The sequence below is a fragment of the Ictidomys tridecemlineatus genome, chromosome 7 (assembly GCF_052094955.1).
Source record: "Ictidomys tridecemlineatus isolate mIctTri1 chromosome 7, mIctTri1.hap1, whole genome shotgun sequence".
Taxonomy (NCBI): Eukaryota; Metazoa; Chordata; class Mammalia; order Rodentia; family Sciuridae; genus Ictidomys; species Ictidomys tridecemlineatus.
The window spans coordinates 96,351,161-96,378,429 of NC_135483.1; the positions used below are offsets into that span (position 1 = coordinate 96,351,161).

General features: G+C 39.6%; 1 protein-coding gene across 6 annotated transcripts in view; it reads right to left on the reverse strand.

Moving 5' to 3' along the window:
• Positions 1 to 27,269, reverse strand: part of Ccdc93 (CCC complex scaffolding subunit CCDC93) — an 86,732-nt gene that overhangs the window by 17,379 nt on the left and 42,084 nt on the right. For all 6 annotated transcript variants that reach the window (XR_013424033.1, XR_013424031.1, XR_013424032.1 and 3 more), the window contains 9 exons: positions 15,085 to 15,201; positions 12,485 to 12,547; positions 8,880 to 8,953; positions 7,478 to 7,559; positions 6,535 to 6,606; positions 5,042 to 5,095; positions 3,392 to 3,454; positions 3,066 to 3,174; positions 902 to 984 (listed from right to left, as the gene is read on the reverse strand). Coding sequence is in view for 3 of the 6 variants with exons in the window: in XM_078017230.1 (XP_077873356.1) it covers positions 902 to 984; positions 3,066 to 3,174; positions 3,392 to 3,454; positions 5,042 to 5,095; positions 6,535 to 6,606; positions 7,478 to 7,559; positions 8,880 to 8,953; positions 12,485 to 12,547; positions 15,085 to 15,201 (717 nt within the window). In the remaining 3 variants the exon portion in view is untranslated. The remainder of the gene's footprint in view (positions 1 to 901; positions 985 to 3,065; positions 3,175 to 3,391; positions 3,455 to 5,041; positions 5,096 to 6,534; positions 6,607 to 7,477; positions 7,560 to 8,879; positions 8,954 to 12,484; positions 12,548 to 15,084; positions 15,202 to 27,269) is intronic.

Genomic DNA, 27,269 nt, shown 5'->3' on the forward strand with positions numbered 1-27,269 from the left:
TTAGATGATACATCATATTACTCTTATTAAAGTTCTTATAAAAGTTCTAATTAGTTGCAGGTCAAAAGGTGATAATAAAAACAAATTCTGTAAGCCCCATCTCGAGGGTGGGTAGAAACGAGTATGTACTAAGAATCCACTGTATGAAAGGAGCTTATACTTTCTCATACTTCATTGATCATAATCATCATCAGAATCAGATGTGAGGTGAGGTGAATGAGGACAAACTAAAGCTCAAATATGACTTGAAATTCTGTGCTCTCTTCACTACACTGTGCTGTTGTCAAGACTGGGACTGTTCTTTTATCTAAATTCAGGTGCACATCCTACCCCAATCATCTGATGTACAGGGTATGTATGTGTGTGTGTGCGTGCATATGTGCATGCAGGGGGTGGGGACGGGAGCTGAATCATAGTAGAAGAGTCAGAGAGTAAGATGGCAAGGGAGGTATGCCTATGTTAACTTTTTGCTCCTGTTTCAAATTTTCATTTCTCTTAATTCAGAGGAATGCCTGCCGGTGATGAATAAAGAGCTACTTTCTCCACGTAAGCTTGAACAAGGCCACCTATTATCCCCAATCACTTAGCTGGTGCCTCCCTTCCTCAACACTTTTTCCCCGGCTTCAGAGCTTGCACTTTACTTCTTTTCATGATGGTGTTTCTCATGGGGCACTATAGAATGGTTGTCCACCAGCCTCAATTCATGGCAGATGATGAACTAACTCCCAAGGAATCTTACCCTTTCTGGAGATGAATCCCAGCACTGGACATACAGTAGGTGCTCTTTCTACTTAAATTGAATGAACCCATCCTAGGCATCAAGTTCATTTTAACTTCCTGGATTAAATTGCATTGTTAGCTGCTTACTAGATTAAGTTATTTTCTTTTTAAAGGTTCTTACCTCCTTTTCCAAATAAACCTTTTTATCATCCAGGGTATTATACAAAGTGAAGAACTGCTTGGTTTCTTTGTGCACTGCTGAAACTGTAAATACAAAGAAATTAGCACATGAGTAATAACACAAGTTGAACTAAACATTCATTCCCAGAGGAAGAACACTGCCAGGACTCAGGCCTTCCAGGGTTGGGAGCTCACTCTCTAATGAAGCCCCAAAAATGTGCAACCTCCATCACCTTGGAAATGTTAAAAAAAAAAAAAAATGTCACAGAAATGAGAATGTCTGTAGGTGGGACCCACGTCATCCAATAACACATTATAGCTAAAGTTGAAAATCACTGCCACAAATAAACAAGGCCTCCTTCTCCCCATCTTGCTCAAGAACAGGTGTAGGTTGAAAATACCTGATGATTAAAAGTAGATATAGATTTTTTTTTGGTACTGCTTGAAAAATGGCTTTGGTGTAAACATGCCTTTAACAAATTACTTTAGGGTGAGAAATTTACTCTGAAATATACAGATCCAAGGCATTATTGTTAAAAGCTTTTGAGCAGACAAAGGAAAAGATTTTTAAAGATAAACCTATTTTCTGTTAAAAACTGTCACTGATGATATCCACCTCTGATCATCTGAGTCAATCTGAGGACTAGCTGAAAGCTCAGATTGGTGGGCTGGGATGTGGAGAGGAGCATGACCTGGACTTCTCAAGCAAAGATAGTGGGCTCAAGCTTGAACCAGGGAGGTGCTGAAAAGCCCTGGCCTTGAGGCAAACTCTTAGATGGACTTTGAAATGCCAAGTGGAAACTCCAGGAAAGTGACATTATGGATTTAGGGAATGGTTTACAGGCCAAGATGCAGATGTGCTAGAGAGGTAGGGCATGAGTGACTGTAGGAGGAAGCCCAGAAGATGTGGCACTTTGAACAGTCTATCAAGGATTTTGAAAATTATCCAGTAGGTTATGAAAATTATTAAATATTAAAGTTTTTGAGCAAGAGTACATGACCAACTTTCTGTTTGAGAAAGACTACTCAGGCAAGACTCTAGTGAGGGGATTCGACTCTCGGCAGAGATGCCAGGAGGTTGCAGCAGCAATCTGGAAGACACGAACTTGAAAGTTAATAAGAAATAGAACTGATGAGCAGCAGGAGTTAGAACTGAGTGGATCCAGTTCAGCTAAAGGAAACAGGATAAGGAGGCTGAATTCAGTTTTCTACCTGTTGAGTTTTGGGTATAAGGGACACATGGAAAGAGGGAAGGCTAGAGAAATAGTTAGTTCTTGCCTAGGGTGGGGAGTGGGGGACTGGGGACAGGCTTACAGGGACTGACTTGGATCCTGAAGGATTTTCCCTAACAGAAGAGAAGGGATCCTGGTCCATGTAATTGGAGGAGCCAGAGATAAGATACCAAAACTCTGGGTACGCACGGAGGCAGTGTATGGGCTAGTGAGGGTCCAGATCAAGAAATGCCTCCAGGTAGGTCACTCATACTGTGGAGGACCTATCCCAGGTACAAGAAGGAAATCTGCTTTATTCAGAAGGTCTGGGGGGAGCTCCTGAATATCTGTCAGCAGAGAGAAAAGCAATTTTATTAGATGAGACCTAAGAGCCTTGGAAAAGCCACTACAGTACAGCTAATGGTCATTTATGTAAGATATTATGCAAGCAAGAACGTAAGGCAGGAGAGGTGGGCACAAAAAGACGATGGCAACTTTAAGGCCATTCTGAGCCTAACAAGATGAAGACACTCATTCAGGCTCAGGAGAATGCTCTGGGATTACTGGGTGAAGATGATGGTATTAAAGTTAAGACCACATCAACAAGAGAGTCTGCAGAGAATAATGAGTGAGGACCCATCCGGACATCAGGGTCATAATGTTCCACATGAAATTGGAAAGTGGGAGCTCAGGGGAAGATCACATGGCTGACCAGAATGAGGTCTAGTTTAAAGCATTACTCTAAGAGCTCAATTGGTAAAGAATCTGTCTACAGAGAGCACCACAGTATTCCTCCTGGAATCGTGAGTGCCTGATGACAAAGTGAAGCCCTTCCTGGAGTGACATTTGTAGACTGTGCTCTGGAGTCCCCTCTGCCATGCTAAAGTCAGACACAGCCTCTTGCCTATTGGCCCTCCCCAACCTCAGGAGCTTGTAAATGGCTGATGCACCTACTTTGGCGGTAGAGTTCAATAAATCTCTTCTGATATTGTATTAGCTCAGCTCGGCTGGGCACTTCATCAATCTTGCGATGCAAAATTGCTATTTCACGATTTCGTCGAGCCTAAATATAAAAGGGAAGGGAAAATAACAATATTTGAATAAAAGCATTATATATTCTCTAGGGGCCAAAATATTGTCTCCATTCTGGAAAGAAAGAGGACTGGTACACAACAGCCTTATAACTTGGTCTCTCTAGTTCTTACACATTGAGTTCTGCAGTAGGACATTCATACCTATTTAGACCTATCTATGTATTGTTAGTTCTTGATTTTACTTACCTGTAGTAAACGGATCTTGTAAAGTTTCTCTTTCTCCATATTATATCGTCTGTCTAGGTCTTCCTAAAAATTGAAAAAGGCTACAATTATGTAGGAATAGAAAACTTTTTTTTTTTTTTTTGGTACCAGGGATTATTTATCAGGCATCCTTAACCACTGAACTATATCCCAGTTCTTTTTATTTTGAGACAGGATCTTGCTAAGTTGCTGAGGTTGGCTTTGAATTTGAAATCCTACTATCTCAGTCTCTCAAGTCACTGGGATTACAGATATGTGCCACTGTGCCTAACGAAACTTTCATTCTTTGAGTCTTTGTAGGCTGAATATGTATCTCCTCCATCTTGAATCCTCAAATTTTTCTCAAAAGGTGGAGTGTAAGGTACAAGACCTACTGCATGTGAGATTCTAGAGCTTTTTATACTGTCTCTTCCTTCACTAAGGATCCAGTATTTTTAGTGAAGTTCTTCCCCCATACCTCAAAAAATACTATGAGGAGGAGAAAGTGAATCCTTACAGATATGGCGTGTGTTTGGAGATAGTGTTAGTTTTCTGTTTTTACTTACAACTAAGATGTCCAATATGATAGCCACTAGCCACATGTGACTGTTTATATTAACATGAAATAAAACTTAAAAACTCAAGTTTCCCTGTTGTAATAGTCATATTTCAAGCATTCAGCAGCCACAGGTGGATACTATATTGGAGGGCAGATACAGAACATTTCTATGATTATGGAAAGTTATTTTGGATAACTCTGAGAACAGGGAGATACTAGCACTGCATGGAACTGAGGCAGACATGGTTGGATGGTGTATTACATCAAAGTTACAAAAGGGGTCAAAGGTATCCCCTCCCCCAGCACATGTGCATCAGCGTGTACAAGCATGGATGGAGACATGCACACAACCCCCTCTCTCCTCCACAGGCCTCATTTTTAGGCAACTTTCAACGGTTTCCCTAGAGTTCTATTCTACCCATTCTACCCATTCTCCTCGCAGGTAATAAAGAGAAGCCCTTAAAGAAGAAAATGAAGAGCTTCCCCACTTTTCCTTTCCTTTTTCTCCTGTAATTGCACTGAAGTGCTGGGAGCTCTGGTTTAACTCAGAATAGAGGTAAGCAAACTATAACCTGTGAGCTAAATCCAATAACTTTTGGGCCAAATATGCCTTTCTACCTATTTTTTGTAAATGCAGTTTTACTGGAATACAGTCGTGTACATTCATTGACATAGTGACTAGGGCTATTATAGCACAGTTGGCCCACAAGGCTGAAAATGTCTACTATTTGGCCCTTTATAGAAATAGTCTACAGACCTTGCTATGTAGTCCAATAGAGAAAGCTTCTCCCCTCCTGGTAGAGCCCCCAAACTGTGACAAGTATAAGCCTCCCTACTTCTCAAATGAGATGCCAGTGTGAAGACAAAATGCTTGCACACTGGCCTGGGACAAAACTCTCTGGAATGGTAACCTTCAGGGCTGTCTCTTAGGAGTCAGGTGTGTGAAACAGTACCATGCCCTGAAGGCCCAAGAGACAAGAAGTTGGCTCTAGAGACCATTAAAGCAGGCATGAGAAATTGCTGAGAGAGAAGGGAAAGCTGGGTCACTACACCTTGTGAGGCAGTACCAGTCCTGAGAATGGGCAGGTACTTACATCATGAGTCATCCCAGAAGTCAGGGCTTCATGTGGCTCTCCACTGGAGAGGTTCTGAAAGGATGAAAACACAATAACTACTTTTTAAAGTAGGGAGAACGGGAGAGCTGAGGGTCTAAAAGGAGGAAGGAGGTGAGAGATGTGGAATGCCCATCCAGCTGAGAAGTGTGTTGATGTACACTGAGCATCATTTGGAGAAAGAGCAGAAAGCGAATAGCCTGTATGTGAGCCCCAGATTTTAAATTATTCTTAAATGTCTATCAGTTACACCCATCATGTAAAACAGTAACTGCTTTTGAATGTAAGAATCTCTTTAATAAGATTATTGCAAATGGAAATGTGACCTTGAGGGTCTGTCATCTGGGAAGCTCAGATACTGGCAGAGGTGGTGATTTATATCTCAGAGGCTCAAAGTTTGAGAAACAATTGGCAAGGCAGGCTAGGTGGTGATGGTCCCAGGACATGGATGAATCCTTGGCTCTGTTGTTCACCCATATCAGTCCCTTGCAGATGTGAAGTCATGCGGCCTGGCTGAAATGAATGAGGACGCACCTCGAAGACCAGGGCCCCTGTGGGTGGAGACTGTGGGGCCCAAGTGGGGCATATGGACCCTGGTACTGGCTTGAACAATTCTTTTCCCCTACCTAAGCCTAATGTTCTCCTTTATATAAGGGTGAGAGAAGGTATAGTTGATGGGCTCTATGACCCACCTAATTCTTACACCCTAGGCACAGGGTCCCTCAGAAATGAACTCTGAATGAAGTGTGACAAAGGAAAACAAAATTGAAGAGATCCCTACAATCTTATTTGGTGGAAGAAATAGACTTCATTTTCTTTTGTGCTTTGTCTTTTTATTATTCTTTATTTATTTACAATGTAACTCTCTACCCAGGCCTGCTGTCTCTATGCATGGTGGCTTTGTAGACATTCATGTCACTCATCTGTCTAGACACAGACTTCATTTTCTTTTCTCTATTTTTTAAATTAACATTTAATGGACATCCACGCTAGGTCAATGGAAGAGCAAGTCTCCTGTTCAGAGATGCAACTGATGTTCCTAAAGCCAAAATGTTCCTGTAGTCCTGGGGCTCTAACACAAAACCCAGCACTGCTCTCCTCTTTCATGTTTGTGGCAACATATCCCCAGCAGGACTAGAAAAGGGTAAATGGGTAAACTAAAAGACATTTTGAAGAGTAAGTGGAGTAGGAAATAGAGCTTGAACACTTCCTAACCTAAGGCAAAGGACATAATTCTGTGATCTGGTAATTCATGCCTATCGCTCCTTTCACAGAAGGAAGAAAAGAAAGGAGGATATAAATCTAAGAAAACTGCAGGAGGAAAGTAGTTGAGAAACGTGTATTTATTGGTCTAAGTGAAATAATCCAGCAGTCCTTTTTAGCGCCAGACTATCTGATGGGCTGGTCCTCTAGAGACACTCCCCACAGAGGCCATACCAGCAGCTGACTGTCTTGCGGACTAACCAAGTCCTTACCTTTCCGCTTCCACCTGGTGTTCTCTCAGCTTTCAGGTTTTCGATTTCCTGCTGAAGCCGTGTCATCTCTTCCTTTAAAAGTAACATATTTACAAAATTCAGACAAGGTTAACAACTGGATGCAATTATTTAACTACTACTTGATCCAGAAGACTTATTTTCACAATTGAGAACTACCTGCTCTGATCTCCAAATTTCAGCCTGGGAAAGTCCCCCCATTCCCCTAGCAGCTGTGTGGAAGCTGTCCTTCAGTTTAAAGAGGCCTGTCATTGCAAAGGACAGGTTAGGTTTATAGGGAAATCACTGGGAAATGAAATCAATGAGTGGCTCAGAACTTGGTTTCAATCAGGCTGCTCTGCTTCTTCTCCAGCAAGCCTCAGTTTCACTCACCTGTCTATCACCTAGGACCCTGTTTCACCAAATCCTTCTTCTATTTGCTCATCTTGCCTGGCCCTTAAGATCCAGCTTCCTGATGATTCCTGGATGGGCTTGCCTCTCCTCCCCTGGTGCTCACAGAACTTGCCGGGCCTTATTTCCTGTTTCCTGCTGAAGTCACCTGTGTACACATCAACCCCACTACTACACTGGAAGTGCTCAGATGGCAAAAACTCAGGCTTCTACATATGCTATATAGACATCCAGGTTTGAAAGGATAGCCCTGGCTTTATATGATGCTATTACCTTCACAAAAGCCATCCTGTCAACAAAATATATTTTTTAAAGACCATTTTAAGATTTTTCTTTCCAAGACATTAGATAACATTGTTTGTTGGATACCCTCACTTGGAGGTCTCACTTTGGTACCCTCAGATGACTGGTATATAACTGATTGATCAATCTGCTTTTGTACTCTGCACTGGATAGAATGCCCCATGGCACAGGGAAGGTAAGTCAAGAGCCTTTACAAGAGTCCTGGTTTGTTTGCCAATGGCAAACATCTTACTCGGCAATGTGCTTTAAACTCCTGTTCTTGACTTTTCAGATTTTCATTCATGGCTACAAGTGCTCTCAAGTTCTGCAGAATACTGAAAAGAAAAGACCAAAAAATGACATATGGTAGGCCATTATGATTTTATAAATCATAGCTAAAACAAGAGCCCCACTAGAAAGGACTCCATTTTTAATTTCCCTTTGTGTCTTCCAAGAGAGTCTAATGGGTTCTCCACAAATGGTAATGACATTCATTTAAGTGACATTATTATTCATTTATATGCCCAAGACTATAGGCTGATCCAAATAAACATTACATATTCTAGAACTAAAATGTCAACTGTAGAAACATCAGTAAGTTTCAACAGTACTGGATATATTAATGATACCAATTATTCAGCTACACTCAGGGCATAAACAGTATTGAAAACCATTTTTAATAACCATTCTGGAAAGGAAACAAGCTGCTTAGGGACATTAAAAAAAGGGACTAATTTGAAAATAAAAATGTTAAATGCCTAATAGCACTTTGCTCCTTATCATGAAAGAAAGGTTTCTAATTACAGAACCAAGTGGGCTATGGGTACTTTTTGTTAAAAATGTCCATCACACTAGAACATCTCATCCTGTGCCTGAAACTTTTTATGATTTCACAATTTCACTGGAATGGGCAACACCTAGTAGATTTTACACCCAAACAGTCTGGAGCTAAATCAGATGTTAAGTGCTTCCTTCTTTCTAAACTGTAATTAATTTTACACGGAGAAAAATAAAATTATAGCATCTTGGTCGTTGCAAAAAGATCACATCTTTTCTCCCAAGGACACATGGTTAAAATGTGTGCTGTTAAAAATATGGTAACAATAGATGGCTCTAAGGAGAACTGGGCTGGGGACAAAAGCCAAAGAAAGAATTTTCCCTATAGGCTTTTTTATACTATGAAAATATATTGTTTTTAGCTGGGCACAGTGGCTCACACCTGTAATCCCAGAGACTTGGAGAATCCCAAGTTTGAGGACAGCCTTAGCAACTTAGCAAGATCCTGTCTTGGGGAAAAAAAAGGGATGGGGTGAGGTGGCGTGGGGATAAAGTACCCCTGTGTGCAATTAAAAAAAATACTGTTTTAAAAACAAACAAAAAACAAAACAAAAATACCTTTGCTGCTTCTGACTATAAGGGGAACTGGGAGAAAGGTGGGTAACTCAGTGCAGTCCGAGCATATGGCAGCAAGTACCCAGCAGCAGTCACCTGGTTTTGGATGGGTACCCTTTCTGTGATGATATTAACTGACCGACACTGGGCTAGAAGTCATGACCTCTGGCTATTTTGTCTTATGTGCAAACAAATTAAGCCTCCAGGTATTGGCAGTTACTTTCTTCAAAGAAAAAAAATAAATGTATTCTGAGAGCTCTCACCTTGGATCAGCTTTGGATTCTATCTTCTCAAGGGCTGCTTGCTCTTTGTCTAGTTTCTCACTGTGACTTTTCAGCTGCAAGAAAAAATGGAGGCAACATTGCTAGGGACTTGGCAGTAGAGGGAAAAGTGTTTCTGTTTTCCTTCCCCTGGCTCACACTTGGACCCCACTTCTGATAGGTGGCCTGAGCCCACTGGATTTGGTTGCTCATTTAGAAGCAAGGTGGACCAGAGAAAGGGGAAAGGGGTGAAGAAAAGCATGGAAAGGCCAAATCAGATTTTGATCTTCTGGCAAAAAAAACTTTGGCCATGGCTTCAAAGCAGCATCAAATGGATAGAAAGTTGAAATAATGCTGAGAGAAGATGCCTTATGGTAGCAAGGAGGAAAGAAAAAGAGTGGCTAAAAGAGGGAGACCTGGATTTAAATCTCAGAATGCCAGTCTTGCTAGAGTTTTAACAACCTAGTCTATTGAACAGTTTTACTTCCTTTTTCTGAATCAGATGAGGGAAATTCTAAAGCAATTCAGATTTGAATGAATAAAGTGTTCAGTAATATCATACAACAGAACACACCACAGATATTTAAATAGAAAGTAAAGTAGCTTCCAGTGATTTCTAATATCTAGTGTGAGATAGCTAACAGGTACAAAATTATGAGTATGGCAAGCTTCTAGTACGTACAAAGGGATGAATACCTTAAATGTATGCATATATGAAGAATATACACATGACTGCTTTTATAGTCATAACATTTCCTAAAAGATTCAATAGAAATTGGTTATATGGATTGTCAGGATGGGGTAAATAGATGGCCTGGTTACAGAAATACATTCTGTGCTTTTTGAATTTTGAATCAGGTTAATTATTATTTTTTTTTTAAAGAAAGGTTCCAAGAGTTCTAGCAGAAAATGGCAAAAGTTGTAGCAACTCCTTCTTACCCCAATTCCCCCCCCCCTCAATCCAGACTCTTATGTTAGAATAAATGGACTAATCTTAATGGACAAGAAATGGCAAGCGGGATGGATGAAGAGGTCAGTTGTGTAGAGTCAACAGACACAAAAAGGACCAACTTGCAGGATTGGGTTTCTGTGTTGCAATAGCTAGGTGGGCAAAGCAATGAAGCCTGTCTTCCATAAATATAAGAGGGGGTACATGAGACTCAGATGCAGAACAGAGTTTCAGAGTTGGGAACAGTCAGTAGAAATTTTTGGATTTCTCTGATCCTGAATATTAGTTACCACTGGCTGCTCCCACCAAATAGAAGGCATCACTCTTCAGAATAACACATGAAGTATGTTTTATAAAACAGATACTGCATCCACAGAAATGGTGAAAGGAAATTTGAACATTAAATATGAGAACATAGCCCATAGTCATCAAACATTAGAAGATAAACCCATAAAAAATGTAGATTCAATATGTGAATTCTAAATAGAGAAAAAGTTTCAAGACAACCAATGCCCTTAGCGATACAAGAGGATATTGCATGTGTTGAAAAGAATCAACCTTACACATAGAAAATTAAAGTTGTACTAGTGAGTGGACAGGTAGACCCAGGCCCGTGCTGCAGACAAGAGCCAGCAGTCTCCTGGCCTCTCTGAGGCAGCCATGCACCTCCCAATAGGTGTCACTTGCTGCTGCCACCCCTCTTCTGCCTTTCGTGCCTGCTTCACCATTCCTAAGTATCGAAGAAAGACAAGTCTTCTTGGTTTTCAATGCCATTAGGTTATCACAGAAGGCTTTCCTTTTGCTGAAAAGGTAAAAGCCAGGAACCCTGGCATGAAAGGGTTCAGAGTGCTCACTCTGCCCAGCCCAACTTGAACGGAAGATAACCAGGCACAGAGATGAAGGTCATTATTTATTCACAGGACAACAAATTAAATTTCCTTATTAAGTTGTTAAGCACTAGGTTTTGCCTGGTTTCCCATTTTTCTAGATGGGATTTAATTTTGTCCTACTAGATAGTAAGTTTTCTGAAAGGGCCTTGATTCCAGACAGCCATCATTTGAATGCTGGCATCCTACTGTATAGCCTTTGGCAAGTGATTTAGCCTCTCTATCCTAGTTTCCTCATCTGCAAAACAGGGAAAAGAAGAGTATGCTGTTAAGGTCACTGTGAAGATTTAATGGACAAATACAAGTGATGGGCCCAGCACATCGTGATGCTGGCTGTTATTCTTTGAGGAAAGTAAGACTTCCCCGTATTATTGATTTGGGTCAACTCTTTCCATATTTCTTGCCTAAGAAAAAAGCTCAACCAATGCTTGATTTAGTATTTAGTACAAAAAGGCAGTTTACAACCACTTAGAATTTATATTCTAAGACATGTCTTAAAAACTGATATCAATATGTTTTGCCTTAAGTTTTTTTTTCAGATTGTTATACAAAAATTGATCCATGACTTGGCAAACTTCAGGCCAGGGATTCTGCAACATTAAAAAGTAACAGAGCAGCAGGGATTCCATCCCCAGGCACTTTGTATCTTATCTATTAGGAATGCAGTCACAGAACTGTGTAAAGGAAGCTCAGTTGTCCAAATGCAACACAGCCTCTTTAGAGAAAAGGAAAAAAAAATTTATTCTAATGGTCATCTTCATCCCTGTCCTTTTCAAACATTCAGACAATAACCAAAGAGACCAGTCCTGGTCACAAATGAAAAGCTCTATCAGATTTATAGCAAGATGGTGAAAAACTGCTACATATTGCCACAAAAATAAGAATTTTAAATCAGCATATTTCATGTGAATAAAGTTTCACATGAAACTAAAGGGAACTGTCTTGATTTCAGAGATGTCGTACATGGTCCCAGCTTCCAAGTGACCCAGACAGCAATAGATAGAGACGTTACAGTGAGGCCCTCTCAGAGGACAACCACAGTCTCAGCACCAAAGTCACCACAAAGAAAGCTTTTCAGATTCAGATGAAGACAGTCTTCTGTGGAAATACAAGGGACAGAAATATCTAAATGCTCCTCATGACAGAGGTGGTGGCAGAGGCATCTGTTCCTTGCCTGGTTTCCTAGGCAATCACCAGTGGGAGGAGAGCAGCACTGGGATGCTGATGTGAGATGGCATGCTCCTAGCCTGAACTGGAAACTGAATCCCACAGCTCAAAGACACCCATACACCTCCTCCCTGACCTGCAGCCCCTCTCCTTCCCCATTGCACCTGGGAGACAACTGGTATTCCTGAACAGCAGTTTATATCACTTTGAGGTTCTCTCTTTTAAGAGAGATCTTCTTGCTCTTAAGGATTTCAGTCCTCTGGAGCTGCTTTGTAACTTGTTGCTTGAGGAATAGAGGCCACTCACTGTGAGAGACCCTGCAAGTTCTTCTCTGTGCCCTCTTGCCTATCTAACCAGCCCTCCTCAAGGAGTCTCTATTGACTCTCAGTTCAGACACCTCTCCTACCAAGACCACTGATGGTTTAGAACACGGCAGTGTGGACAAACTGATGGCATGGGTCACATACACCATCTGTCCTCAGGTGGACTGAACCATAAGGACAGGACTGTACTCCCATTAGGCTGATGAAACACAAGTTCCCCCAGAAGTGTTGGATAAAGGTGACTCTTTACAGAGGCCCAAGGAGGAAGAAGGACCTGCTTACCTCTGTTAGGGTTTTCTTTGTTTCATTATATCTGGCTTGTAAGTTGGTATGACTTGATTGAAGCTGTAAAGGAAAGATAAAAGATGTTTACTTTCATTTGATCCTTACAGCAATACACATGTGGATACTATCCCCCATTTCATAGATGAGAAAATGGAAGTTCAGAAATATTCAAACTGAGAAAATATAGGAATTTTAGAAGAGTTGCCAGGAACGCATGAAAAAATATTCTTATATTTAATTAGCACCAGGTATGTGTCAGACCCTCTACTAAGTACTCTGCATAAATCCTATCACTGAATCCTTACATTCAATGGATAAGACATTATGCTTATTTTATAGGCAAGGAAATAAAAACAGAAAGGCTAAGTTACTTAACTAAAGTTCTCAGAGCTGACAAATGATAAAGCCACGTTTCAAATTCAAGTCTATCTGACTTGTCTATGGCTATAATCAATTCCAATAACCAACCTGCCTACTTACAGACTACAAACTATGTTTCAGCACACAGGATTCCAGAACAGAGTGTAACCAGTTGACAAATAATGCCAGATAAAAGAAAGGATTCAGGACTTTAATACTTAGAGAAATAAAATTAATTATCTTTACTGTTACAAACTCATATCTTGAAAATGTTAATTCTTTCTTCTTGATTCCTCACTCAGTAGACCAATTACATGGTCAGGGTTATTGCACACACCAGTCTTCTTTAATATCAACTGGAGAATACTAATTTTTGTTCTTTATTAAAAAGTCTGTTATATGTTAGGTAGTATGTCTGAAAAACAATAGGTTCTTGGTAAACACAGGATCTAAACCAACTGTAAAACAGACACAAAAGTCAGGGAGGATTGGCCTCTCGGCTAAACTAAGAATGAGTCCAGACTGCCATTTGGAACAAGTTTGGCATTCTTTCTCAAGTTCTGGCAAGAAGGAGAAGTAAGTGTTCACCTCTGTGGAGATGTTCCTGTGGGTCTAGAATAACCTTTAAACTATCCTCTTTCAATAATAAAGAAGTTCCATTCTTCATTCCTGTTCATCCAGATTCTGTGACAAATTCCTTTTAAACCAATCACTTTTATGTTCTTATCAATGGCAAGGATCAGGAGTAGAGATGACAGTCTTCACTAAGAACTATTGCAATGTCTAAATAAATGACTGAACACAAACCAAATAATAGCAAACCTATGCATCCTTCTTTCCTTATGATCCAGAGAGTGGATAAAATCAACACCTTATTTAAAAAAAATGACTGGGCAAAACCAATGAATATGTGAAATTTGCAAGAATAAAAATGAGCAAGCTCAAAATGCCAACTGGTATCCATTTTTGAAAAATCAACTGTTATAGGAATTTCTCAACTGTTTTACAAAAAGCCATATCCATGCCTATAATCTTCTACTACATGTTATTTGTCTAATAAAGTGTTATTCCCCATGTAACTGAAGCATGTAACAATTTTTTAACATCATATGACTGTTCCCTAGTCAAACTCCCCAGTTTCCTCTTGAAAATATATAAAGGTCTTTCCAAACAGTCACATCTACCACTAAGTATTGCAGAATGCCATCTGTAACAGCTTTCTTAAAAGTGATCCAAATTCTTCCGATTCCCCCGTCATCACAGGTCACCCGGACAATTGCAACAGCCTCCTGATGATTGGTTTTTCATGAATCCTTTATCACCCCAGTTCAATTAATCTCACAGCAAACAGAATGCTTTTGTAATATTCAAATCAGATCAACTACTGTGCTGCTTCAACCCTTCTGCGGCTCCTTTGATTTTAACATGACCTGGAAGGTCCTGTTTAATCAGACTCTGCTGACCAAGCAGACTCTCCAACCACAAAATCAAAATCGACCAACACTTCCTCCTCCTGGTCTTTGTTCATGTTGCTTTCTAAATCCTCTCCTAAATCCTCCACACACCTTATGTAGAATTTCTGCCCAGTCAATGCCTAGTTATCTTTCTAGACTCAGTCCTCAGTGACCTGGGGCTACATCGGGTCTTCCTATCAGTCACTCCCTCAGCTCCTTAGCCACCTTCTCCTTCAAGCATTCACTGCAGCTGTACCTATATGATGATGAGTGTGATGGAGGTTTCGTGTCTTGTATAACTCCCCACTGGATCTTTGAGAGCAGAGATCATAATGTATGCTAAGCACAGAACCAAGCCCTTCATCCTCAGGGCTTGGTTCTGTGCTTAGTGTACAATTGAGCTCAGTATTTGTGAATGAATGCAGCTCTTGCCCTGGGATCTTGTATAACAGAGCCTGGCAGGCTTTTCCTATAAAGGGCCACACAGTAAATATTTTAGGCTTTGTAAGTCATTTAGTCTCTGCTGTAACTACTCAACTCTGACATTGTAGCTTGAAAGCAGCTACAGAAAATATGTAAGCAAGTGGCTGTTCATATATTCTAATGAAGCTTTATTTACAAATGCATATGTGGCTGGATTGGCCTGAGGGCCACTGTATGTCAAACCCTGTTCTAGAATCTCCTTTGATCAACCTGCTGGAAAGATCTTCACTCTTTCTCCAATTTCTCCTTTGAAAAACAGCTTCATTTATCTGAATGAAATTATAAAGAGAAAACACTAACCTCTTCTAGATGCTTGGTCTTCTGCTGAATCTGCTTATTCAAGGAGATAACTTTCCGACGATGTAGCTGGGAGGTTCCTAATTTTTCTGGACTTTCTTCAGCTGAGAGCTCAGACTGCTGTGGGAAAATATAAACAATTTAATTAGCTTACCTTGGTCCATAATATTCATCCCTGCTCAGTCTGTGTAAGGCACTACTTGGCAGTCAGTCACACCACGCCCATACAGTTACAGGGCCCTCTTCAGAACCTTAGTCCAGAGAGAAGATCCTGACACAATGCCCCAAATACCTATCAACAGGCTGGCAGAGAGAAGCATGGACAAAAACACAGGACCACAGAACTGGCTTTGTTAGTGTAATATAAGCAACAGGGCACCATCAAATCATCTTTTGTAGGAGAATAACATGGTCACAGCAGCATCTTCATGGAATCATGAAGAATAATGAATTGGCCAGGCATGATGCACATGCCTGTAATCCCAGTGGCTTGGGAGGCTGAGACAGGAGGATCACAAGTTCAAAGCCAGCCTCAGCAATGGTGAGGTGCTAAGCAACTCAGTGAGACTCTGTCTCTACATAAAATACAAAATAGGGCTGGGGATGTGCTTAGTGGTTGAGTGCCCCTGAGATCAATTCCTAGTACCAAAATAATAATAATAATAATAATAATAATGAATTGATTCACTTTCATCAAAGCAATACAAGCATATGATTAAAAATCCTAATCATTTAGAAACAAACCTCTCAACTCATTTTGCCCAACCATGGGCCCACTCACTTAACTATGTGCTTTATTCTGTTCTGGTGTTAACAGAGAACAGATCTGAGAGCGGCCAAGTAGGAACTTATGAAATTGTGATAGGGAGGAGATGGAGAAAGGGACTGAATAAGATACAGAGAATGTTAAGACCGAAGTGGGTAAAGGAGACATTTCTGGATGAAGGGTTGAGGTGGTGGCATTTTCCAGGAGAGCAAATATCTGTCACTGAGAAACCATGCCAAAGAAGGGAGCACCATGGTAGAGTCAGCAAATGCAAACACTTGCCTCAAACCCATGAGAATCACCAGGAAAAAGAAATAAAGAGCGGGGTAAAAATGGGAGTTCATAACCCACTTGAATCAAATGTATGAAATATGATACGTCAAGAAGTATGTAATGTTTTGAACAACCAATAATAAAATTTAAAAAAAAAAGAAATAAAAAGGTCTATTGCAACAGCTGCCCTTAAAATACTTTTTGGATTATTATAAAAGCTTTATTAAACAGGAAAATGCCTCTTATAACCATATTCCCTTTTTATTTTATTCCCTTGTTGTCCAAGTGCAACAAAACTATTTGGGTACATAACTTTCCCTGCATGTTTTAACAGTAATCATGGGTTGAAGTTTGGAAGCTGTACCCCTGGGAAAAACAGATGGGAAGGGAGGAGGAGAAATGGCATGGTCATAACTGCCATTTGTTTTGGTTAAGAATTTCTCTAAATAATTCAGAAGCATTATTCACAGATGATGAGTTTTGGGGGCTTAACAACTCTGGAAGTGGGAAACAACCAGTGGGATATGGCAACATCAAAGAGTAAGGAACATCATTTTCTACAAAAGACAGAATACCTAAGCACTTGACATCACAACGCAGTTACCCTGGAAACCTAGGACTTTGAAAAAATGCCAACTAGCACATTTCAGTGTGTCAGGTTGGAAACTGGAGTTTACTTTTTAAAATTAATTTTGGATATATCAAGATATTCACAATGTATATTTTGGGGAAGGAGAAAGTGTTTCTGAAAATGATTTAAGAGCATAAGAAAAGTAGGGAAAGGAAAGACCATCCCTTTCCTATTCCCAAATCATTTATTAGAAACAGACTTGTAATTAACTAATTATATCTTCACTTTGATTAGATCACCCTGATCTATGTTATTAATTTGGCTACTTTTGTTTTCTATGTATTTAATATCTTTTTTCTTACAATTAATTTTGGCATTTGGTTTTAACAGCAATTTAGATTCTCGGATACTTACTTCCAAAGTGTCACTGGCATATACTGAAAGCATTTTACATTACCAGCAGAGTTAGATAAGCCTTCTATTTTGTTTGAAATAATTAATTGCCCACGCACTGGAACTAGCCTGCATGGTATGGCTGTATGTTTGAAGTCAGGTTATTCTAGGGCATCCTGACCTCCTCCACTGCCTGAGTAATTTTCAGGTGTTATTAAAGGGATCCTGAAAAACAAAACAAACAAGAAAACAGTGCTGAGAACCTGACTACCTGGGCAACCGCCCCATTGATTGGAACTACCAATGGAGTGGGCCCACCAAAAGGTCAGCTGCTATTTCATAACATTGAGAAGGGGAAGGTCTCCCTGATTCCACTCTTAAAGAACCATAGGAATGGAGAGAAAACTCTGGCAGTACACAGAAAGAATCCTGAAGACTCTACAAAAACCTCTACATAGCACTTCTATGATACAGTATGTTCCAAGCACACACAGACTTTCAAATACTTTCTCATGGTGCTAAGTAGTAATTCTCATTCTCTGGAGTCTCTTAAATTTGTACTTATAAACAATTAATGCACATACCAGGATACCGAATACTATTTCCATATTTGACATTTCTCTAATTCAAGTAAACTAATATGTACATATATTGGCCCACTGCACATAAAAATTTATGAATTCCTCTATTTGCCTTTGAATCTAGACATTCTACTATACAAAATTGCTTTTTCTAATGGGAAATTTTGAGATAGATAAAATAACAGTTAAAATGAAGAAAGTTCTTAAGCTAGTTAATGAAAAACTGATTACTCTATTTTTCAAAGATACCTTTTATTAAGCAATCTAAATTATTTGTTTCTTTCAAATACCATCCTAAAGCCAAAAGAACTCAGTGTGAAAACAGTTACAGGCCCTTCTAGCAGTAGGGCTCATACAACAGTGCATTCATTGAGATTTACAATGAAGAAGAGAACTGAAGACAACCAACCTGAATCTTGAATGACAGCACAGAGTTAGATGGAGAAGGGGGATTTTATATTAAATTCTTGATAGAAAAAATTTAAATACTGGGTCATTTTAACTGACTGCTACTTGCAAAATGCAGCATCTGTCAAAGAATGCCAACCAGCTACAAATACATCCTTTGTGTTTACAATGGAGTGAGGGCTTAAGTGCTAATCTGATTTTGTTCAACAATTTCAGATTAAGAATGTATTTTCAAAAACACAATGTAGATTAAGATGACTTCTGGTGTAGATTCAACATTTTCTAATACTTGACAGATTCACAACCTCTATTCTTCGAGGAAAAATTTAAATGCCATTCATTAGTATTAGTACAGTTCAAAATGGTAAATACCCAAGGGAAAAAAAAATTATTACTCTACCTAAAACTATACATTTTTGTAACTGAAAGAGACTCAAAATGTTATTTCCATATTAACCACCTATTTCTCTGCATTATTATTATTTTTATTTTTTATTTTTGGTGGGACTGGGCCTTGTACATGCTAGGCTAGTGCTCTACAACTGAGCTACATTCCCAGTCCTAACTTTCTTCCTAATACAGGGAACTTTCCTATATCATTCCCTTCCCTCACCAAAATGGATCTCTATTTCAAAGGGTTCCAGAAGTTCTCTATACCAATAGAGGAACTTCAGAAGTTCCTGGGACCTTGGTTGACCCTTTAATTGAGAACAAGTAAATATACTACATAAAATATTAATTTTTTGAAATTAAAAACAAATTTTAAACCTATGAGGTAACAAGAATTTTAAGAAATTACCGAAGTTCAAAAAGTGAGGGAAAGTTGGGGATTCAGGAGGGTATTTGTATCTACTTTTTTTAAACTGAAGGTATTTGCCCAAACTATGATCTTGAGCTTTGATCTGTACAATTCAGTAACAAATGCCATGCATAAATATTGACATAGGTATGAGATTTTGTAACAACAGATTGTCCTACATTCAGTTCTGCAATCTGAATCCATATTCTACCTGAATGGTTTAATAAACCTGCAAGTCCAATAATGCCATAAATCAGAACTATGTATAAAACAAACCTGAGTTGATGTGTTCCCATGTGCTTCGCAGGAGCAAAAAGAGATTCTCCCTGGAATAAAGCTTCAACTCCAGGTTTCAATTTCTACCCATACATTTTCAAGGAATATAGTGGGTTCACAGTCAAAAAACAAAACCATAAGACCAAAAGTACATAAGAAGTCAAAACTTCATGAACGAAAGCTAGCAAAAATGGACAATAGGAGTGGGATAACTGGTTCAAATGGTGGTTCCAATCCAAGTTTTCTAAGGAATCTCCATACTGCTTTCCAGATTGGTTGCACCAATTTGCAATTCCACAAGAAATGTAAGAGTGTGCTTTTTCCCCCAATCCGCCAACACTTATTGTTGCATGTATTCTTAATAACTTCCATTCTGACTGGAGTGAGATGAAATCTTAGCTTTGATTTACACTTTTCTAATTGCTAGAGATGAACATTTTTTTTCATATATTTGTTAATCGATTGTATATCATCTTCTGAGAAGTATAAGTTCAGTTCCTTAGTCCATTTATTAATTGGGTTATTTGTACTCCTTGGATTATACCCAAAGGACTCAAAAACAGCATACTACAGTGACACAGCCACTTCAATGTTTACAACAGCATAATTCTCAATTGCTAAATTGTGGAACCAATGTTTACAGCATCATAATTCACAACAGCTAAATTGTGAACCAACCCTTCAATAGATGAATGGATAAAGAAACTGTGGTATATGTACACAATGGAATATTATTCAGCATTAAAAGAATAAAATCATGGCATTTGCAGGTAAATGGATGGAGTTGGAGAAATATCATGCTAAGTGAAGTTAGCCAATCCCCCCAAATCAAAGGCCAAATGTTCTGATAAGTGGATGCTGATCCATAATGAAGGTGTGGAGCGGGGAGCACGGGATGAATAGAGGAACTCTGGATAGGGCAAAGGGAAGGAGGAGAACGAAGGAGGCATGGGGGTAGAAAAGATGGCAGAGTGAGATGGACATCATTACCCTAGGTACGTGTATGAAGACACGAATGGTTTGACAGTACTTTGCGTACAACCAGAGAAATAAAAAATTGTGCTCCATATGTGTACTATGAATGGAAATGCATTCTGTCATGTATATAAACAATCAAATAAATAAAATGAACAGAATCTTTGCAAAGACTTGATTACATATAAGATATACCCTTTCTTCTCAGAAGCAACAGAGATTAAATCTAATTTTTTAATGTGACAATTCAACTTAAGTATTCATAGCTCTTCCATCCATCCTTTCTATTACAGACTTTTGGTAACTTTGGCTACCTTGGCTGCTATCCTCTGGATATATTCTTATTTGTAATTAACCTGACAGAGTCTGACCACAGAAGATAGACAGGATGTGACCATCGACTTTCCCTGATCTACACTTTGCTCCCGTTAATGAAACTAAATACATAAATGCTCTTTTCAATGTTCTTAACTCCCACTATCGAAATTCAGTGAATTTGAAAACTCATATTTATGTCCAAGGCTTTGCTCTGGGTTCCACGGTAATACAAAATGCTCAGAATGCATTTCACATTTAGAAGGCAGGAACATAATTCAAAATCTCCTGCTTTCATCTCTATCAATGACTGTCTGCTCAGATCAGCAAATCATGAGTTAGTACAACTGTTTTTTTTCTGAGATTAAACAGTTCACAATTATCTTCTTATGTGATGCTTTGAGTGATGTTCAAATCTGACAAGTCAACACCTTTGTCTTTATATGAGCTGATAAAGACCCTGAAACGGTATAGCTTGTGCTTTGTGGGTTGAGACAATCCCACCAGGTTGATAGTTCCTTAGCTGATATTCTCTTTGCTGTTAGTTAATGTAAGTTACATAATCAGTCTTGGAGAATTTAGAAAACACTGCAGCAGTGTGGAAAGAGCAACACATTCAGCATTGTTCTCTCCAGACTTATAACCTCCTCCCTCTTAGTTCTGATTAACTTTGAATCTCTAACTCCGGCTTTCCATGGCTCAGTTCAGCTAACCTTTTCTCAGACATGTGGCACTGTGGTATATGTACACAACGGAATATTATTCAGCATTAAAAGAATAAAATCTTGGCATTTGCAGGTAAATGGATGGAGTTGGAGAAATATCATGCTAAGTGACGTTAGCCAATATATGTACACAATGGAATATTATTCAGCATTAAAAGTGGTAGGTACTGGGGAAGCAGAAGATGACAAAGGCCTTCCTTTGGACCCTCAGTCTAGATAGGCAAAACCAATTCATTCAGAAAAAAAGGTGGTGCATCCTCCACATTCCCAAGGCTTAAACTGTGCCACAGATTTAAAAAGTTTTTAAAGCTCTTCTTGTTTCTTCTCTTTCCCTTCCTTCAACAAATGTGAAAATTTCATTATGTAGGTACTGAAGATTAACAATGCTTCTAGTCCTCCTGTGTAGCAAACATTCTGATCCTGGGGGACAGGTGAAGAGATAAATGAAACAGGGCATTGTTGAGTGTTACTATGGAGGAGGCAGCAGGGAGTGGTCTTCACAAGGTCACAGAAGAGCCTACATTCTATTAGGAAGGTGACTCTCCCACATGACTACTGGGTAAGTCTCCATAGCATCTCTGAGTCATCCAGGAGCCTCTACTAATTATTTATTATGCTTTAGGCAACCTGGACTCAAAGATGAAAGATGCTCATGGCCCTCCAAGAGGGATCGAGGACATGAATTGTATTAACACCTGCGACATAAGGCAAAGAGATAGAGTTCTACTAAATAATAAATCAAATAAATAATAAATAAATAAATGAATAAATCAAACCTACCTAATGTGTTAATTCTGTCAGTTCTCCAGCAAAAGGAAATCAAGCTGAAGATTTATTTAAAATGTCTTCAAAATTATATTGCTTTATATGTTTTAAGATTCTTTCACTCACTATATGGATAGAGTAAAAATATTATAAAATTAGGGAAAAGAAATAGCAACATAAGCTGGGTACAGTGGTGCACATCTATAATCTCAGTGACTTCGGAGGCTGAGGCAGGAGGATCCCAAGTTGAAGCCAGTCTCAACCTCAGCAACTTAGTGAGGTGCTTAGCAATTTAGAGAGACCCTGCCTCAAAAAAAAAAAAAAGTTGGGGGGAAGGCTGGGCTGGGGAATAAAGTCCCACTGGGTTCAATTCCTAGCACCAAAAAAAAAAGAAAAAAAAAGCAACATAAAGGCAGGTAGTTCAAGAGTACAGATGATATAATTGATTCTTCTGAGTTGATTCCATCCAATTCAATAAATAACATCCTATGTCTAATAAGAACAAGGCCCATGGAAGTGCTAGCCTCCCTTACTACTTTAATAGCACCAATGCTTTTCTTTGGGGAATCAGTCTCCTACTCTCCTAGTTCAGGGGCTTTCAACCATAGAACCCAACTCCAGGACACAAACTGCTGAGGGCCACAGCCGAGTTGGAATGACGCATGGCATTTTGCCAGAGGGAGTCATTGAGAGGTGAAGCCATTGAGCCATTGAGATGATGATGGTTAAGCTGTGTATTCAATTGTATATAGACCCCTGCTGTCCAGCTCCGGTGCCAGCTACTTTGGAGTTCTTGCAGGGGTTGGTTGGTGAAGTTCTGGTGGAGGGAGTTCCGGGTGGTGTGTGGTGTGTCCCTGAGAGCCGCTGCATAGGTGGCGTCCAGGGAAGTTCCAAAATAAAGTTTGTTCCTGCTTGAGTGGCTCGTGATTTGTGCCCAGCCAGATTGCGGCAACAAACAACTGGCCCAGAGAAAAATATATGATCTGAGCTATGCCAAACAGCAGAGAATCCTTCTTTAGGATTTTAGATACAGATACAGGGAGTGTGTATAAGACTGGAACAGGGTGTGCAAAACTTAACAGTGGCTATGCTTCCAAGGTGATGACACAGAGAGAACAATGAAGTCAAAAGCAAGGGTGAAGAGACAGCCATATGGTTGTTGAGTCTCCAGGATTCACAGTTCTGAGAGCTGACAAGGGCTCTCCTTTGCATATACCATCAGCAGATTTCCTGTCAACTGCAATTCAAAAGCTTACAAGGCACACTGGCAGAGTTAGTAGTGACAGACCTGAAGAGGCAGTCTTCTATGCTGCTATATCACAAACTGGAATAAAATTTATCATGGTGGAGGGGGACACAATCTGCTCTGATCAAATATTGCTTTGTACATTCTCTAGGAGACGTTCTTCCTTTGTGTTTCTACATGTGCATCCTTGGGCCATACCTGGCGTCTTATTACCCGAGCTGCTCTTAAAAGATGCAACTTCAAGACGAAGTAGAGGACTGCCAGGCAACAATCCTCAGAATCAAAAGATCAGAAGCAATATTGACATAATTTAATTGGTAGACAGGAAAATTTACAAAATTTACTAAGAAAAAAATATTGCTCCCACAAATAATTCTCCTGATGATGTAACATACACCTAACTATAGAAATAAGATCAAGATGTTGACAGTAGTCTGAATGAGTACATTATAATGTGGTACTCTGCAGTGATATGAAGAGCCACCTCGGTCTGGGACACCCCAGAAAGAAACTTCCACAGCTTTCAGCAGCTTAGGTGTGATTCTGTATGAATGCACCATTTTCAATTTTACGTGTTTTGGGGGTCAGTTTCAGTATGCCCAGCCTCTTTCCTCCGCATTACCCACAGCAGGCAGTCAGAAGGAAGAAGATTCTAGGAAGACACACTCACTGCAAAGCCTGGAAGCAGATACTAAGGAAAGGAAAGGAGATCAAACCTGCTCTCACTAAAGAAGCTACATCTACCTGAGGAGGCAGGTTTCAAAGTTAGTCAGTTGTGTACTCTAAGTTGCAACTTACCAGCTACATAGTACTAGGAAATTACTTAACTTCTTTAACCTACAGTTTCTTCATCTGCAGTATGGATATAATATTGAAGCCAGATTTAAAGTTAGGTAGTCAGTGTAGTTAGGTAAATCGGGTCTAATATCGAGTGAAATCTAAAATGGAGGCCATGCTGGGAATGACTCAGGGAAATCACAGGACAATTCATGGAATGTTAATGAAGTCCCAAAAGGCCCTAGGCCAAAGTCCACCTCAAAGAAGTGTTAACCAACAGCCCCAACAGATTTGGAGATAGCCCATCCCAGAGAAGTGATAATCCCCATCCCAAAAGGTGATAATTAGGTCCACCTGTGTCCTAACCCTTCCCCCTTGCATTCCATCACCAAACCTATAAAAAGGGAAATACATTTGCCCGCCAACTGGATTCCACCTCTTGGGTCCCCTTCTTCCTCCGGGAGAAGTCTTTTCTGCTGTCCTTTAATAAACTTCTAATTTCTACTCTGACCTTGCCTCCGCATGCTTCGGTGTTATTCTTCAACATTGGGGAAGCAAGAACTCACTGGTCAACAGCGGTAACAATATTGCACATTCATTTGCTGAGCAACAATACTGTGGGCACTCAGTGAGACTCCAAGGTTACAAAGAAGAATGAAATGTGGTCTATATCCACATTGACAGAAAGTTTAAATTATACATAAATAAATATAAAGATGGAAGAAGACAGAAGACTATAAGCAAGAAGGAGCTTATAAGAATTAAATGAGATAATTTTTTAAATTAAAGAAGAAATTTTTAAGAATTAAATGAGATACTGGTTTATAAAGTACCTGCACAGAGAAGGTACTCATAGTAGATTCTGTTTCTGCAAAACAAATCTGTGCCTCTAGTCCTAAAAAATGTTCTAAGACCAACTCTTATGGAGATACTAGCTAAGGATGTCCTAGTTGGCAGACTAAGTTGGTCAAGATGGCATGTGGTCAGCTAGTATATGTGCCATTAAGGGCAGACCCATCCAGCCCCTTTGGAGACCTCACACATTCCCCAGCCCAGCTTCCTTCCTTTTCTTCTGGTTCCTAAAGAGGTTTATGGGATAGTAGTAATTTTTTGTATAGTCCGGCTTCTCAGTTTTCTGCAAATCATAGTAATAGGCACTTCTTTCCTGTTAAAATGCTATGATGCAATGGAAATATTAGACAATACCACCAAAAAGCACACTGGAGCTGCATCTAACACATTTTGGAAAGGGTATTGCACTTTGAAAACAAAGGGAGATGGAGCTACTTGGCCAAGAGCCTTGGGACACTCATGAACTATATAAATCTGGAGGCTTCTTCACATTCCTCTTCCCTGCTGCTTCACAGGAACCATATTAAATTGAGTTACATATCTCAGAGCCTGGCTTTGAAAACACATATATTATTTATGTTATGCTATTAGAAGAACTTGTGAACTTTACAAATGAAAGAGAAGTCTGCACATGCTTTTTACCTCATTCTTACAGACTGATGCCTGTCAACTTTCCAAACACTTGCTCCAGGCAGGTTGTCCAATTTATTCCTCGGTCACAAAATCTTTTACACACTTTATCCTCTGAGAATTTATCTTAAATTTATCTTAAATTTGTCCTTTTTCTTCACTAAGCAAAAATACATCCTGGTCACTGTCTAACCTGGGTTTTTCTCAAGCACCACCAATGAATTCCCCCTTGAGCATTCCTCAATCTCATCTCTACTTCCAAAGGTCTTCTTACTGAGATCTGAAGGCAGCAGTATATATTTTAGATGTAACTTCAGTGCCGATTTTCAGCCCAATCTATGGCAGTAAGACTAAAAAGACAAACAAGCAGTATGAACAAGCCTAAGATCCCATGATCCCTGCCTCCTACTGTTCACACTTGCCTTTGTGTAATCCCTTCCTCTTCAGCAAAGGTGGGAGCTGCGATTTGTTTCTAGCTAATATGCTATAGCAAAGGTGACAGGAAGTATGGGACTACATTACTGTACACAAGGCTACAACGTCTATCCTGCAAGGAGATGCCCTCCCTCACTGCCTTTGATGAAGAAAATGGGAGGCCCATGTGGTCAGGAGACAAATGCTACAACCACATATACCGGAAGCAGATCCTTCCTCAGTAGAGCCTCAGATGAGACTGCAGTCTATGAGTGTAAAATAGAGGACCCTAGCAAGCTGTGGCCAAGTGTTGACCCACTGAAACTGTGAGATGATAAATGTGAGAGATGTTTTAGTTACTACATTTGTGGTTATACCGGTATGCAGCAATGGAAAATCTACCTGGGAATGATAAAGCAGCTCTGACATCTGAGAGCTAGCCTGGTACCATGAGCAGGCCTCATGCTGCTGGAAGCTGGCCTGCACTTGCACTCAGGCTCTGATATTAAATATAAGTAATTTCAAAGAACACCAACACCAAACCAGGCAACTTCATGACTGCCAGCAAGAATCAGGCAGAAACAAGACCTTCTGTAATGACATCTAAACATGGACAAAAACACACAAAAAAAGGTCCAAATGACAAAAACATCCTTTATATACATTATTATAAATTATACCTGCACAGAGAAGGTACTCATGGTAGATTCTGTTTCTGCAAAACAGATCTGTGCCTCTAGATTTAAAAAATGTTTTAAGATCCACTCTTATGGAGATACTTGCTAAGGATGTCCTAGGTGGCAGACTAAGTACTAAGGTAGATTCATTCCTCTCATGTCTTACAGATAAGATTAAGATGCATACTCACAAATGCAACTGTTTGGAATCCAACATAGAACAAAGCTCCATTTCCTTAAAGCCTTCCCCAAACCAACCAACACAAATCCAAATCCTACACTAAAGCTTTTAAAATACCGTCTTACTGAGGAGCCCCCACAATACCATTAGTATATGCACTACCTTACCATATTCGGCAATAAACCCACCTGTTCAACCCAGGTGTGTTCCTAATTGAAGGCAACTAGTCTTTGGATAGAGGCACTGACAAAACAGTAACAAGCAAAAAAAATGAGTTAATCAACAAGGAAAATGCCAAACGTGACTTTATCACAGAACTTGAATGAAAACAGAAGCATAAGCCAATAAAACAATAGAGTCCATCTACAAAAATGGAATAAAGTTAAGTGTTTCAAAATGAGTTCAAGGATATTATTTGACAAACTGTATAAGTGAATAGGAATAACAAAACTGAGATGGATCTACACTTCAGACTAAACAAACTCTACAAATTAAAGAATTAAATAACTTAATAAATGATTAGCTGAAAGGTAATGGACTATTTTATCACATCTATGGAAAAGC